The following is a 15,102-nucleotide window of genomic DNA, read 5'->3' on the forward strand; positions in this document are numbered from 1 at the left end:
GAAGTGCAGGCAGGGAGGGGCCTCCCTTTATTCTTAATCCCCAACTGGGGCCCCCAGGGAATCAGAGAGAGGCCCTGGAAGCCCTGGGCCAACTGACCAGGGTGGGGCCAGGGTGGGGCACTCCCCCCTCCCCCGGGCAGCATTATGGGGTCTCCGTCATCAGTCTACCTACCTCCTTCAGTCTTCATGACACCTTGATTTCCTGGCTTCCCACTTTCTCCCCTCCCTTCCTGTGCCCACCCCTCTCTCTCAGAGACAGAAAGAGAACTTCTCCTGGCTTCCAGCACTTCCTCCAGCACTCAGCTTAGAGGGGATAGTGAGGGGAATCAAAACCAGGGAGCTGCAGAGGGAAGGGGTGGAAAAGCAGAACAGAGAGTGGAGGGGCCAGGGGAGGGGGAGGGTTGAGCCGCACTGGGCCTGAAGTGTGAGATGGTGCCTGGAGCTGGTTCTGACTGGAAGAGTCTTGCTGTGTGATCTTGGGCTGCTTGCTGCTCTCTCTGGGCCTCTCTGGTAACAGGCCCCCTCAGGGATCCAAACACACCGGGGCCTTTGCATGTGATGTTTCATTTCTTTCTTTTTGGCAAACTCCTATTTAGCTGTCAAAGCTTCACTCAAAGGCTTCTTGTTGATCTCTCCCAAGATGGCCACCCCTGTGAGAGCCCCACCAGGGCTCTGAATACAGTGTCCTCAGGCCTCAATGCACAGTTCTTGCAGACAGAGTGCTAGCCGTGGCAGGAACTGAGGGCATTTGTTGCACTGCTGAGGTCTGCCTGCCTGTGTATGGTGGTCCCTGTTCCCTCTCACCGGCCCGTGGTCCCCTGTTTTCTGGATGAGGAACCTGAGGCTGGGGAGATTAGTGGTTTTACTTAGTGTATGAAGCTTGAACTCAGCATCTGGGCAGCGTCCCTGAGCCTCACGGACTAGTGCTCTGCCACTTGAGCTACAGCACCGCTTCCGGCTTTTTCTGACTTGTTTATTGGAGATGAGTTTCATAGACTTTTCTGCCTGGCCTGGCTTTGAAGATGATCCTCAGGTCTCAGCCTCCTGAGTAGCTAGGATTGCAGGCATGAGTCACTGACACCTGACTCACCTACCAGCTTTTAAAAACATTGTGTGTGTGTGTGTGTGTGTGTGTGTGTGTGTGTGTGTGTGTGTGTGTGAGAGAGAGAGAGAGAGAGAGAGAGAGAGAGAGAGAGAGAGAGAGACAGAGAGAGAGAGAGAGACAGAGAGAGAGAGAGAGAGAGACAGACAGACAGACAGACAGACAGACAGAGTGAGTACTTGGGCTTGAACTCAGGTCTTCATATTCTGGTTTGGCTTTTTCAGATATAGCTGGTGCTCTACTATTTGAGCCATGCCTCCAGTCTGTCATTTTGCTAGTTAACTGGAGATGGAGTCTCTCAGGTTTGTTTGCCTAGGCCGACTTTGAACCTTGATGCTCAGCCTCCTTAGTAGCTAGGATCACAGCTGTGAGCCTCAGGCACTTGGCTAGCCCCCATTCTTCACAGCCTTCCAGCTATAGCAGCCCTAGGTCAGAGGGGGCCTGCTGCTGTGCCCTGAGCCTGGTACCCGTCACAGAGCCTCAGGTCCTCACTTCTGGGGAAAGAAATGACTCGTGTGTGTGTGTGTGGGGGGGTGGTTCTGCTAGGACGCGAACACACGGGAGGTTGTGAGAAGTCTGTGGAAGAAAGTAATCCAGCAGAGGCTTTGTGGCACAGAATTTCTGCACCAGCATCACAAAACATGAACTCTCAAGACTGCAATGTCTTGCACTGTCAGCCAGGCTCTGGTAACAGAGGATCTGGAGTTCCCAGGACTGAACCTGTGGTGATGGCTCCCAGGGCTGGAGGCCTGTTACTATAGAAGGGGTGCAGGGGAAGGGGTCTAGCCAGCAGTGAGACACCCCCACCCCCAAGCCTGACCTGGAATGATTCAATAGCATCTCCTGAGAGCCGGCGTGGTCCTGTGTCTCTGTCATCTCATCCACTGGTCCCAGGATTCATTTACAATAACTTTTACTTTATGAGACCCATTTGGCAATGGGGAAACTGAGGCATGGAGATGTCCATCTGTAAGGGGCATCTGTGGATGTAGGAGGCCTGTGCCCCCCAGTGTTCCGTCTTCTCCCCCTCCCTCCGTCCCCCAGACACAACGCAGGGGTGGTGGGGTGGGATCCCCTCTGACCCATCTCTGTTTTACCCTAGGTCATGAGCATCTTGCTGTTTATCGAGCACTCAGTGGAGGTGGCTCATGGCAAAACCTCTTGCAGGTTCTCCAGGACTCTTTATCTCAGGATCGGTAGGTCTGGGTCAGGCCAGCCTCACCCCTGCTAAAGGGGGCCAGGGCATGGCCAGGGCAGATGGGCTTGGGAGTGAGGCCCTTTCCTTCTTCGTGGGACAGTTTCACCCCTGTCCCTTCCAGAGGTGAGAGTGCTTGAGGGGCTCAGAGCTGAGGTTGGCACTGAACATACCAACTTCTAAAGCTGTCTTCCCTGTGCTGCGCCCAAGCCTGACACCTCTGCCCAGCAAACCTCTTCACTGGGGACTCAGGCCCTGCAGCTGCCTGTAGCCCCAGGCTCCATCCATCTCTGCTCCCTAATCCAGCCATTTCCCCCTCCCTGTGGCTTGTGGCTGACTCCTTGTCACTTGCAGGAGTTGGGCCCAAGCCAACTCCATGTACACCACAAGTATCATCTGAAGTGCTCTGTTCCCTATGCTTACCTTGTCTCAAGACTGAGGGTGGCATGAGGGCAGAGCCAGGGCTCTCTTGTTTACTCTCAAGTTTCCCAAAGTTTGGTCCTAGAAGCCCAGCTGGGGTCCCTGGGGCACCCCAGCCCTCATCATGCTCCTTTGCCTTCCAGCCGATGTGATCTCCAGTTTCCTGCTCATCGTGATGCTTTTTCTCATTAGCCTGAGCCTGCTGATTGGTGTGGTCAAGGTGAGGCTTGCTGTGGTCAAGAGGCGGGTAGAGAGGGAGCCAGGAAGCCAAGAACCCCATCCACACCTAGGGATCCACATACTTCCTTTTGGGGAGCTTTCTCTCCCCATCGTACTCCCCCCCTCAATCAGGGTTCCCTGTTTAAAAAAATGAGCGACTCTGATGGCTTGTATTCTCTTAGTGCACATGGGCAGGCAGGAGTATGAGAAAAAAGAGGAAGGATCCCTTTGAGGGTTGGGGGCAGGGAGACAAGGCTAGGTTTTATAACCAGGGCCAGCAGCCAAAGCAATAAAAAGTAGAGACACAGCTGGGGGCTGGTGGGCCTGTAATCTTCACGACCCAGGAGGTTGAGATCTGAGGATTGCAATTTGAGCCTGGGCAGGAAATTCTGAGACTCATGTCCAATGAATCACCAAAAAGCTGGAGGTGGAGCTCTGGATCAAGTGGTAGAGTACTTGCCTTGAGCAAGAAAGCTAAAGGACAGCACCCAGGCCCTGAGTAAAAGTCCCAGTACACACACACACACACACACACACACACACACACACACACACACACACACACACATGCAAAGGAAGGAAGGAAGGAAAGAAAGAAAGAAAAAGAGAAAGAAAAGCAAACAAGCATATTCTGGAAATCCCTAGGGCCCCTGGGAAGACAAACCCCTGGAGAGACAGGTGACCTAAGGCTCAGTCAGACGTCCTCTCTACCCTCTTCTCCCTGTAAAGTGGACACAAAGCCCTTGCTGTGGGGATCTTGGGGATAAGTTGAGGATGGGGACAGTTCCCCAGACACTAACACTTCTCCCACCTGTCCCCAGCGTGCGCTCGAGGAAAGCATGTGGCCCCTGGCACGCACGCGGCTGCTTTGGGAGGGAAGGGATCCGTGGGGACTTGGGCTGTATGCCAGGCCTCCATGATGGTCCAGGGCCTGTCTTCCAGAGCCGGGAGAAGTGCCTGCTGCCCTTCCTGTCCCTACAAGTCATGGACTTCCTGCTCTGCTTGCTCACACTGCTGGGCTCCTGCATCGAGCTGCCTGGCTATTTCAAGCTTGCCACCCGGACCCGGCCTGTGAGTTCCCAGCCTCAGATCTGGCTCAGGAAGGGGTGGGGCTCAGGCTGCTGAGCACAAGGTTCCCCCTCCTTGGAGATGTCCCTCACACTGCCAGGCCTCTCTGGACGCCTCATCGGTAAGGACATCCAGTGGATGTGAACAAAGACAGATGTGGGGGAAGCATGGAGAAGAGTCTTACCACAGGCCAGGTCACTGTCTCTTGTCAGGCCACAGACTTGGTCTTTCCCCACCTTGGGAATCAGGCTGAAGAATGGTAGAGATGACATCATTGGTGTCCACTAATGAATGTGCAACACCCCCTGTGGGAATGCCTCGGTGGCTGTACCTAGTTGATGATCCCCTCCCCCACCCACCAAGTCACTTTGCCCAGTCCCTTGACTTGTCCCAGGAGACCCTGACATACTATCTAAGAGTCAGGGGACCTTGGCTCTGCTCCTGGTCTGTGTCAGAAGGGGATATGTGTACCCCCGGGATAGCTGGCCTCTAAGTGCTGGACTTGATTCTCCCTCCTCCTCTCTGTCCTCCAAAGGGCCATTCCAGGGTTCCACTGATGACCTTGCAGCTGATGGACTTTTGCCTGAGCATCCTGACCCTCTTCAGCTCCTACATGGAAGTGCCCACCTATCTCAACTTCAAGTCCATGAACCACATGGTGAGTCTGGGATAGGCTCGCTGGCTGTGGGGCTGTGGGCAGCTTATTCTATCTCTCCCTGCCTCAAGGCTTTAGGGTGAGTTGACTGAAGCAAAGGTTGTCCCGTGAGGGATACATGGAAGACATTTGTAAGGTGTGAAGGAAGCCATCCAAGGAAAACAGGAAGCCAGGCAGTGTGTAGGTTCAGGTGTGGCCTTCCTGGTCCCCAAAAAGGGCCCTGGACTGTCTTTTATTCCTGTAGGACAAATTACTCCAAGCCTCATAGTTTTGTTTTGTTTTGGTAGCTGGGTATTGGTGGCTCACACCTGTAATCCTAGCTACTCAGGAGGATTGGATTTGAGGATCAAGGTTTGAGATCAGCCAGGTCAGAAAAGTCTCCAAGACTGCTTATCTCCAATTAACCAGAAAAATGTAGAGCTGTGGCTTCGATGGTAGTGCACAAGCCTTGAGCAAATAAAGCTAAGGGACAGTGTTCTGGCCCTGAGTTCAAGTCCAGGTACTGGCACAAAAAGAATTTTGTTGTTGTTGTTGTGCTGGGGTTTGAACTCAGAGCCCACTGCTGGTCAGGAGGTGTGTTCTCCCAAATACTGCAAGATTAGATGGCTCCGTGACAGAATTCAAGACAGTCCCATTGTTTAGCACACAGTGTGTCCCACGGGCAGCCGATGGCACCAGCTGTCCTGGTGTCCAGCCTGGAACCAGGACCCACAGGGCATCGGCTGTTCCTGTTTCTTTGTGTTGGGTCACCTTTCCCATGGGGCTGACGGCCAGCTACATCTGCTTGATGTGGGGCTAGAGTTTCTAAGAGACAGGGGTGTTGATGTAGCCATCCTTTCTTGTTGCAGAATTATCTCCCCAGCCAGGAGGGTGTGGCTCACAGCCAGTTTGTCAAAATGATTATCATCTTTTCCATTGCTTTCATCACGGTTCTCATCTTCAAGGTGGGTGGCTCTCTTCCCACGGCTTTGCGAAGAGAGGCTTCTCGAAGCCTCTCTTTTCTCCAGCTCCTCTTCCCTGGCCCATACCAGCTCTTCCGACTCCAGGGGGACCCCTGGGAACCTGCTGCTTATGGACTTGGCTCTGTAGGGGCTCCTGGGTTCAGATGCCAGAGTCCAATGTGTGATGCAGGCCAGTGTGCTGGTCCAGCAGTGCCTCTGGGTGGGACTTGAACAGACTCAGGTTTATCTGAGACCTTGTGCCACCCCTCCCTCCCCTGAGTCTCTCTTGACCTCAAGATAGGCACATTAGATGCATTGGGAGTGGTCCATGTCACAGCTGGGATCTGAGGTCTTGTGATAGAATTGGGGTGGTGGATGGAGGAAGGGGCGTGGTCTTGTTCTTTCAGGTGGTCAGACCCTCGACCTTTCAGTCCAGTTTCCTGTCCCAACTCTGAGAACTAGAGACACACTAGGGTGGATTTGAAGCAGTGTACCTAGCAGAGGGACCAGGTGGCCATGTCAGGTGATACATATGCACAGAATGTTCCAGAAGGTTTTGTGGGGAAGACAGAGGAACTGCTGTCCTGTGTTCTCCTGGAAGCCCCACTCCCCAGTCCCTACAGTGATTCCCCCTCCCTGGCTGCCCTGGCCTGGCCTGACCACCTCGTCTTTTTCTACATGCACAGCTAATGCTGACCACGTACACACCTGCACACACACTTTGTATCCACTCATCAGCACCCCGTAATGCTCAATACACAGCTTTGTAATTGGTTTTAAACCAACACTGCAGGGAAGGCCATGTTGAAGAGGACCATCTACTCCCACCATCTACTCCGTCTCAGGGTGGGCAGGTCACTCAGGTAGTGAGTTCTCCAGCACTGGGGTGTCAGGCAGGGGGCTCTGGAGGAGGACTCAAGTCCCGTGAGGTCCTGGCTGCATGGTGGCCACAGGTGAGGGGAGGGGCAGTGCCTGGGCTGTTCTGGGCTGGCATGTGAGGACCCCGAGCAGCAACAGGGAGGTCTGAGCAGGAAAGCTCGTCCTTCAACCCAGCTCTTCTATAGGCCTACATGTTCAAGTGCGTGTGGCGATGCTACCAACTCATCAAGTACATGAACTCAGCGACAGAGAGGAGCAGCGCCAAGATGACCTCAAAGGTGAGCCTGCCCCGAGGCCAAGCCCAGCTCCACCACATTCTTTCTGGGCCATTTGGGCCAGGTCCTTTTTTTTCCTGCTGGACCTCAGTTTCTCTACTCATAAGATAAGGGTTGGGCCAGAAGATGAGTGAATGTTTCCATGTATAATCATCTAGGATTCATCTATCCATTTATCCGTCTAATCTACCGACACATTCCTTCATCTATCATCCTTTCACCCACTCATTTATCCACTTACATATCTAGCTACTAATTCTTTCATTTTTTTACTCATACAGCCATCCACTGATCTACCCATATTCATCTATCACCAACTGCCTATTCACCCATTTACCTATCCATCCATCCATCCATCCATCCATCCATCCACCCATCCACCCACCCATCCATCCACTAATCTACCCATTTACTCATCTATCTATCCCATCCATCTATCTGCTCATGTATCCGTTCATTCATTATCCATTCATACATCTAGTCAGCCATCCATTTATCCATCTCATCCATCCATCCATCCATCCATCCATCCATCCATTCACTCATCTATCCATTTATCTGTTCATCTATCCATCCATCCATCCATTCACTCATCTATCCATTTATCTGTTCATCTATCCATCCATCCATTATCCATTCACACATCCAATTATCATTCATTTGTCTACCTATCCATTCCTTTATCCATCCATCATCTGCTCATTCATTCATCTATTATCCATCCATCCATCATCTATTTACTAATCCATCCATCTATCCATCCACTCATTCAGACTTTACTGCCTCTCTTCTGCATTCATGTCCATTTTTGGAGAAAACTGAGCTACCACCTTTTTCCTAGAGACTTCCCTAGAGGCCCTGTGAACCCAGTCATAGAGATATGTCTGCAACTTGGTACAAAGTTTGGGGACAATGAGCATGGCCCTATATATGTGGAACATCAGAGAACACTTTCTAGGGGAGGTGACCTCAGCCTCACCTTGGGTGGTCAGGGGGCATGAATTTGCTGGAGTGAGGGGAGGATGCTTTCTAGGCAGAGAGGACAGTGCTTGGAAGTTTCTGATTGAGAAGTGATGGAGAGAGGACAGCTGGTTTGAAGGAGTTCACTTTTCTTCCGCCACACACACTTGTATGAATCTAGGTATTCTTGGTTGTAAGCAACAGAAACTCAGCTGAAATTAAGTCACAAAAGAAATGTTTCAGTTCACAGAGCTTGAAAAGGCCCAAGTAAGTCTGAGTCAGGCCTAAGGAGTCCTGACTTTATGATATGATCTCCTCCCCTCCAGCACTTGACTTTGCTTCCTATAGTGTTGGCTCCATTTTCAGACAGCCCCTCTTTAGGGTGACAAAACAGCTGCCCCAAACCCTTAGGCACCCTACCCTTCTTGGTAACTGAAAGGGAAAGGCATCTGATTGGATCAGCTTCAGTCACTTACCTGTCCTGAGACGAATGATGATAACCAGGGGCACGGGTGGAATTCATCCTCAGGGAATATGGCGCTTTGTTACAAAAACATGGCTAGGGAGTGAGTGCCAGGATGTGTAGATCACAGCCACCATCATTTTGCCAGAGGTGGGGTTTGAGTTCTTTGATTTCAGATGCAACCCATTCAACCTTCTTGGTAATGCTCAGTCATCTTCTTTCCATCTCCCCAGGTGGTCCTGCCAACCTATGAGGAAGCTCTGTCTCTTCCTTCCAAGTCTCCGGAGGGGGCTCCTGCACCACCCCCATATTCAGAAGTGTGACCTGGTCAGGCCCCAGCCCTAGAGCTGGGAGGGGTGGACATGCCTTCACAACTGCTTCTTTGCTTTGGTGTCCTCACCTCCCGGGGAACTGGGCGGGGCCACCTAGCTAATTACAGGACCATCTGCTTGTGTACCCCTCGCCAGCCCACTCACAGCTGGGTCCCCTTCAGGTTGAATGGCTCTTTGAAATGCTCCAAAAAATAATCTACTCCAACAATTTTGGCTACTTATCTGTGAGCAATGGTACTTTTAGATGACAGTTCTGAGTTTTTGGTGAGTTTGGTTAAACAGCCATTGGTTTGATCAGCTTAACCAAGCAGCTGAGAAACAAGCCACAGTGATCAGACCAGTCAAATAATTTAGTCCAACCAACCATCATGGAGAATTATGATAAAGCTGGGTGCTGGTGGCTTATGCCTGTAATCCTAGTTATTCAGGAGGCTGAGAGCTGAGGATCAGTGTGAAGCCAGTACAGGCAGAAAAGTCCATCAGATTTATCTCCAATGAACCACCAAAATGTCAAAAATAGATCTGTGGCTCAACTGGTAGAGTGCCAGCCTTGAGTGTATAAAAGAAAAAGTGAAAACGCAAGGCCTTGAGTTCAAACTCCAATACTGGTATCCCTCCCTTAGTCCTGTCCCCGCCCTCCGCCACAAAAAATCATGATAACACTTTTTTTTAATGAAGTGTCCTGCCAACTATTCAACCCAACTCACCATGCCACTGGCCATTCACTCTGGCTGGTTTAGTGCTCCTGATCAGATTAAGTCAAGGGGAATCCAAATGGCTGCTCATCAGCTTTGCTCCCTACACAGAATAACGGCTATTTCCATCCTAAACATCCACTTTGTACACGAGTGTTTGCTAAGAAGTTGTCTTCACCACTGCCCAGCATTGGCCTGTGCCTGGCGAGCTCCCTGACTGAGTTTCCTCAGCCAGAGCCAGCATCAGAAACCAGCTGTCAGTCCACCCCACCTGCCAGGCTGGTCACCTCTTCTGCCCACAGATGTGGTCCAGTGAACCTCAGGCCGGACTCCCATAGGCCAGTGTTTTGGAGTAAATCCACAGGATCATTCAGTCAGTTAAGGAAACCCTCTGTGTGTGTGTGATTGGGGGTGCAAAACTCCAGGGGCTGGTGTTTGGAAGTGTCATTGGGATGGGGGTGGGGTGGTTGGGGGTGGGGAGGGAGTGCTCCACTCATCCCCATCCCCTGCCTGCTTCCCTGTGGGCTGGGATCCTGGGTGATTAGGGTTAAGGCCACCATGCAGGTCCCCTGAGTCTGCTGGGGAGCAGAGGCTGTCTCCCCACCCTGTGTCATTGCTTTGTGTGCGACTCAAAAGAGGTTTCAATAAAACAGCAGCAAGCTTTGCTCTGGCTCATGGGGTGTTATAGGTAGGCCAGAGGCAGCTTCCAATTTCTACTTCTGCCTCCCTTCCCCCACCCCCCTTGGGCTCCTTCAGTTCAGATACTCCCAGGGCCCACACCCTGTGTGTGAGTGCCGTGCCCTGGCACTAGTATCGTCTCTGCTCATGCATTGCTGACTGTGTAAGTGGCCTGCTGTCTTCCAAGTCACGCTCCAACTCCATTCACCTGGACAGCACCTGTTCAGAGCCAGGGCATGCTCTGGGAACTGGGGTGATTTGCTTCTAGTCAATCATGGATTGAGGTGAGTGGAGAGATCCATAAACCATTAACACTACCCACCTTGGGGAAGGCCTCGCCCAGCTAAGCATGGGCCCTGCAGGCAACCACTCAGCCTTGTCTTTGTTAGTGGGATGTGCAAACACACTTCCCTTTGCTCTGGGACAGGAGCTCAATGACCAGCAGTGAGGGGGGCTTGGGTGGGGGCAGAGGAGGAGAGGCAGGCATGGACATTCAGGAGAAGCTTTTGCACATGGCCAGGTTGTCATTTGTTCCCCTTGGCTGATTTTGTTGCCAAAGGTATTCTCTGGAATTTTTTTTGCTAGGGGGATGGGGGCAGGGAAGTATAAATAGCAGAGACCTCATTGGACCTAGGTTTGTCTGTTTGTTTGTTTTTTTTCCAATCCTGGGGCTTGAACTCAGGGCCTGGGCACTGTCCTTGAGCTTTCTCAAGGCTAGTGTTCTACCATTTGAGCCACAGCACCACTTCTGCCTTTTTCTGTGTATGTGGTACTGAGGAATCAGACTTAGGGCTTCCTGCATGCTAGGCAAGCATTCTACCACGAGGCCATGCTCCTGGCCAGGGTTCTTTTTTTTTTTTTTGCCAGTCCTGGGGCTTGAACTCAGGGCCTGAGCACTGTCCTTGGACCTTCTCAAGGCTAGAGTTCTACTACTTGAACCGCAGCACCACTTCTTTTTCTATGTATGTGGTACTGAGAAATTGAACCCAAGTGTTTGTGCGTGCTAGGCAAGCACTTCACCACTAGCCAAACTTCTGGCCCCTTGGACCTCGGATTTGCTCCTAGCTCCTTAGAGTGATCATGGTTCTTAGCTCTCATCATAAATAAAAAGTCCAGCTACTTTTGGTATTAGGCATGATGCCAAAGGCTGAAGTATCTCAAAAACATCTCTTTCCTACTCAGGTGGCTGAGATCTAAGAATTGTGTTTCAAAGCTAGCCCAGGCAGGACTCTATCTCCAATTAACAACCAGAAAACTGGAAGTGGCTCAAAGAGGTAGAGCACTAGCCTAGAATGAAAAAGCTCAGGTACAGTGCCTAGGCCCTGAGTTCAAACCCTATGACTGATAAAAAAACCAACACCAATCACCCACCTGCCCTCCCCCCAGAAAACAAAAACAAAACCAAAAAAAACGAGGAAAACCTTTCTTTCCTGTGCCATGTGTGGCTTGAATGTCACCCGGTGGGGAGTTGCAGGGCTGGGATAGGGGTCTAGGACCCTGGGGAGGCCAGTGAAGTTGTCCTGAAAAGTAGCAGAGAGGGCTGGGCCTGGAGAGCTGTTGGTTTTTCTTGGAGAGGGTAGATCTCTGTGCATTTTATTTGTTCTTTATCAGACCCTCACGCAGCTGATAAAAATGTGACTGAGAGATAGAAAACCAGCTCGTGAGGAAGAGAGCAAATTGGCACCCAGAGATACCAAGCAACCTCCCCCAAGGGGCCATTTTTCTTACCCTAGGTGAAAGTTGTGGAGGCAGAGCAGAGCCCTAGCCTGTGTGAGCTCTTGGGTTTCGTGAATATCGGTATGAAGAGCCCCTCCCCATAAACCCCCATCAAGGGGAAGGGGACAAGAGCAGTGTTCATAGGAGGAGGGAGACCGCCTTGTCTCTACCCTTGCATCCTTCCAATAGGGGAGCAAGAGGCTGGAGCTGTGTGTCCTGAGGTCCAGGAAACTTCCCAGCTCTCTCCCCCCCCCTCCCCCCCCCCCCCCCCCCCCCCCCCCCCGGCTGGGAGCCAGAGACCCCGTGAGTTGGGAGCTGTGTGGTGGGATTGTGCCCTGTGGCTAGGCAGCTGGGAGGGGATGGTAGAGGGACAGGAAATAGCTGGGCTGGGGGGGGAGGGAGTCCGCACAGCCGGCCAAGGCAAGCGAGCCGCCATCAGATCCCATCGGATTGCCCGGGCAGCCCTCACGGGCCATCAATGCCTCACTTGAGGCTCAGACAGCCACTCTTTGACAGCTCCGAACAGAGCAACTTGAGAGCTTGTGGGCCCCAGGGAGAGGGGGCAGCTGCTGGGGGCCTGGCCAGCCAGGCAGAGGCAGCCAGCCGTGGAGGGAAGGGAAGTTGTCAAAAACCAAACGGGCTGCTGAATGGAGAAGCTCAGCCTTTCTCAGGGGCCGCGCTGCTGGTGGTACATCTGCCCCGTGACCCTTCTGCGTGCTACGTCCATGGATCTCCTGTGGCCTTCTGTGGCCTGTGGAGTGTTCTTTGGGGGCTGGGCAGGAAGGACTAGGAGGAAGTCACCCACGGGCCCTGCGCAGGGCTGGGGTTTGACCCTGATGGAGGCACTGGACGTGGCTCTGGATCTCTCTGGTTTTTGTCTTTGGGGAACCCTCAACCCAGGCCCTCATGGAACTCTTTGAGATCCACTGAGGCTAAGCATCATGAACCCCTGGGGTTACACACAAACCCACCCTCCACCTCCAAGAAATTAAGAATTGAGTAGTGTCTTTCTACATCGCCCAAGCTGGCTTCAGGTCTGCTTACCTCAGCCTCTGCGGGATCTGGAATACAGTATGTGCCATGGTGTCCAGAAGACAGTCTGAATGCGGATCTGGAGGTGCCGTGGACCCCAGCTGGCCCTCTTTTCTTGACTGGGGTGACTGAGGCAGTCCTTGACTGTCAAGCCCAGCTGCTGGGCACCAAGAAAGAGCCTGGCGACATGTGCGTGCGCAGCTTGCCTGAGACAGCAAGTAGAGACATCGCTGTCTCTGTCACCCAGGTGTCTGGAGACAGAGGACAAGGAAGTGGTAGGATGGAGATGAAGCTAGTTTGGAGAAGGCACAGAGACACCTGGCTGCCTGCTTCTGGGCTTGACCGAGAGAGAACAAAGTGTGGATTACGCATGCTGATTTGGGGGCTTGCTTGATACTGCAGCCTCTCCCAGCCACCAACATTGATGTCACAGTCACACATCTCATGTCTCTCTCTGTGTCTGTCTGTCTGTCTCTGTCTCTGTCTCTATCTCTCTTTCTCCCTCCCTCTCATCTCTCTCTCCTAACCAGCCTGTGATGTTAACACGAAGACCACAGTGCCACATAAGACCAGGAAAATGGGGGTAAATCGAATTAGCTTGAATTGATTTGAATGCATCTTGGAATAAATATGTAAACCTACCTCAAACCAGTGATTTTATGCCTATTACTTTTTTAGGCAATGGAGAACTTTGATTTTAAAAAAAAAAGCAAGCTGCTTCAGAGTTAATTAAAGATTAAACAAATAATAATTATAGGGTTTATGTGGAGTCAGCAAAGTTGCTGGCCAGGGTTTCAGGGTGGAGGGAATGTCTGCTGCAGGAGAGGCTGCATTTTGTCCAACTGTGTCCTCTAGGAGAATGGACTGGGAGCACTGGAGAGAGAGTCCTGTCTTTCCGGCTGCACCCCCTTGCCCAAGGGCCTGCAGCTGGGGAAATGCTCAGGCCTGCATATAGCACTTCAGGCTTTATAATTTCTGGAAAGGCAAGATGTGGATATAGGCAGGGAATGCAGCAGGGGTGGGGTGGGGGGAGCTGGTTGCCCGCCAACCTGAGAGCGCCCGTGTAAGGGTGCCCCCTTCACCTATGTTTTTCTCCGGTCAATACCGGACACACTGTTCCTGATTTTGAGAAAAAATGTTTCACATTTAAACAACGCAAATATTTATTTTCCCCCCTCAATGTATATGCTGACCTTCCAGGTGTCCCCAGCCCGGGCCCTGGGGTGGAATGTGAAAGACGTCCTTCTCTTTGGAGAAGCCCACCTCAGGCCTGCTTCCAACGTGTGAGCAAAGCCACAGAAAAGGCCCTGTGTTCCTCGCGGCCACAGAGCTGCCATTCAGAGAGCAGCTGAAAGGGGGATTCATGGGCCCAGCTGGGCCTGGCCAACAGGCCTCTGTACCTGGCCCAGGGAGGGGTGGTTGGCCCCGTCCTGGGCCCTGTCCCGGGTGTGGTCTGAGCTGCTGTCCCCAGATCTCTCACCATTGGTCATTCTTGCTGCCCCTCTTATGACCCGGCACAGTCTGTGGAGAAACAGAATGCATTTGTCACGATTGTTTCTCTTCGTTTGTTTCTTCTGCTCAGCAGACCCCTGCATCAGGTACTTTGCAGGGATGCAGGGAAAAGGGGAGTGGGACAGGAGTGACCCGGGGAGGGCAGTGGCCCAGCAGCCTCTCTGTAGGAGAGGATTGTTTAGAGCTGCAGAGAGGAGCAGCCTGCACCTCCTGGCTTGTGGACTTGGGGAGTTGGGGGCTGGGGAGGCCTGAGGAAGACAGAGGACCCATCGTGGACTCCTCTTGCTCTTCCATGGACGGGAGGGGCTGTCATCTAGTCTTGCTATATGCCTTGAAACTGGCTGGGTAGCTTCAAGCTAGATAGAGGACCTCCCTGGGCCTCAGTTTTCTCATCTGACAAATGGAGTCACGTTCTCCGCGCAGTCTGCTGGGAGATCCCAGGAGGCAGTGTGTGACTACTATGCGGCATGTTTAGGGCTGGGTCCCTTCAGTGGGAAGACAGTGACCTGTAACCCCATGATGATGACCTCTGACCTCAGCCCCTGGATACCCTCTCATTGCTCATGTGGTCCCACAAGGCAGGCAGACAGAGCTACCTTTCCCATGCACGGTGACTTATGGAGGCTCAGAGAGGTGACGCCGCCAACTGCAGGTCACACAGCTGGTCCACAGCAGAAGTGGCTTTGACACTGGCTGGCCCAGGCAGCTGAGCCTACACTCCCTCTGCCATAGCCCATTCATGGCAGGACTGGATGGAGTGGGATGGATCAGTTCTTATTTTATTTTGTAATTACTGTCACAATATGCCAGAGGCTGACTAGCTTTATATGGACATTAAGGTTCCAGTGTCTGTCAGATGCCGATGGAGTTCTAAGACAGTATGGAATGCTCCAGTGTGAGGGATAGGAGTGGTCTATGTCTGCTTCTCTGTCTCTCTGTTCTCTCTCTGTGTCTCCGATT

General features: G+C 52.3%; 1 protein-coding gene across 3 annotated transcripts in view; it reads left to right on the forward strand.

Annotated features, from left to right (window-relative positions):
• The window catches only part of Laptm5 (lysosomal protein transmembrane 5), an 18,492-nt gene extending 8,625 nt beyond the window's left edge, over positions 1–9,867 (forward strand). For all 3 annotated transcript variants that reach the window (XM_090335405.1, XM_090335403.1, XM_090335404.1), the window contains exons 3-9: positions 2,205–2,298; positions 2,861–2,937; positions 3,879–4,007; positions 4,540–4,662; positions 5,508–5,603; positions 6,665–6,757; positions 8,411–9,867. In XM_090335405.1, coding sequence (XP_090191531.1) covers positions 2,205–2,298; positions 2,861–2,937; positions 3,879–4,007; positions 4,540–4,662; positions 5,508–5,603; positions 6,665–6,757; positions 8,411–8,500 — 702 coding nt within the window. In that variant the 3' untranslated portion in view covers positions 8,501–9,867. The remainder of the gene's footprint in view (positions 1–2,204; positions 2,299–2,860; positions 2,938–3,878; positions 4,008–4,539; positions 4,663–5,507; positions 5,604–6,664; positions 6,758–8,410) is intronic.
• Positions 9,868–15,102: the final 5,235 nt, after the last annotated feature.

The sequence above is a fragment of the Megascapheus bottae genome, chromosome 6 (genome assembly GCF_031878675.1).
Source record: "Megascapheus bottae isolate mThoBot1 chromosome 6, mThoBot2.hap1, whole genome shotgun sequence".
Classification (NCBI taxonomy): domain Eukaryota; kingdom Metazoa; phylum Chordata; class Mammalia; order Rodentia; family Geomyidae; genus Megascapheus; species Megascapheus bottae.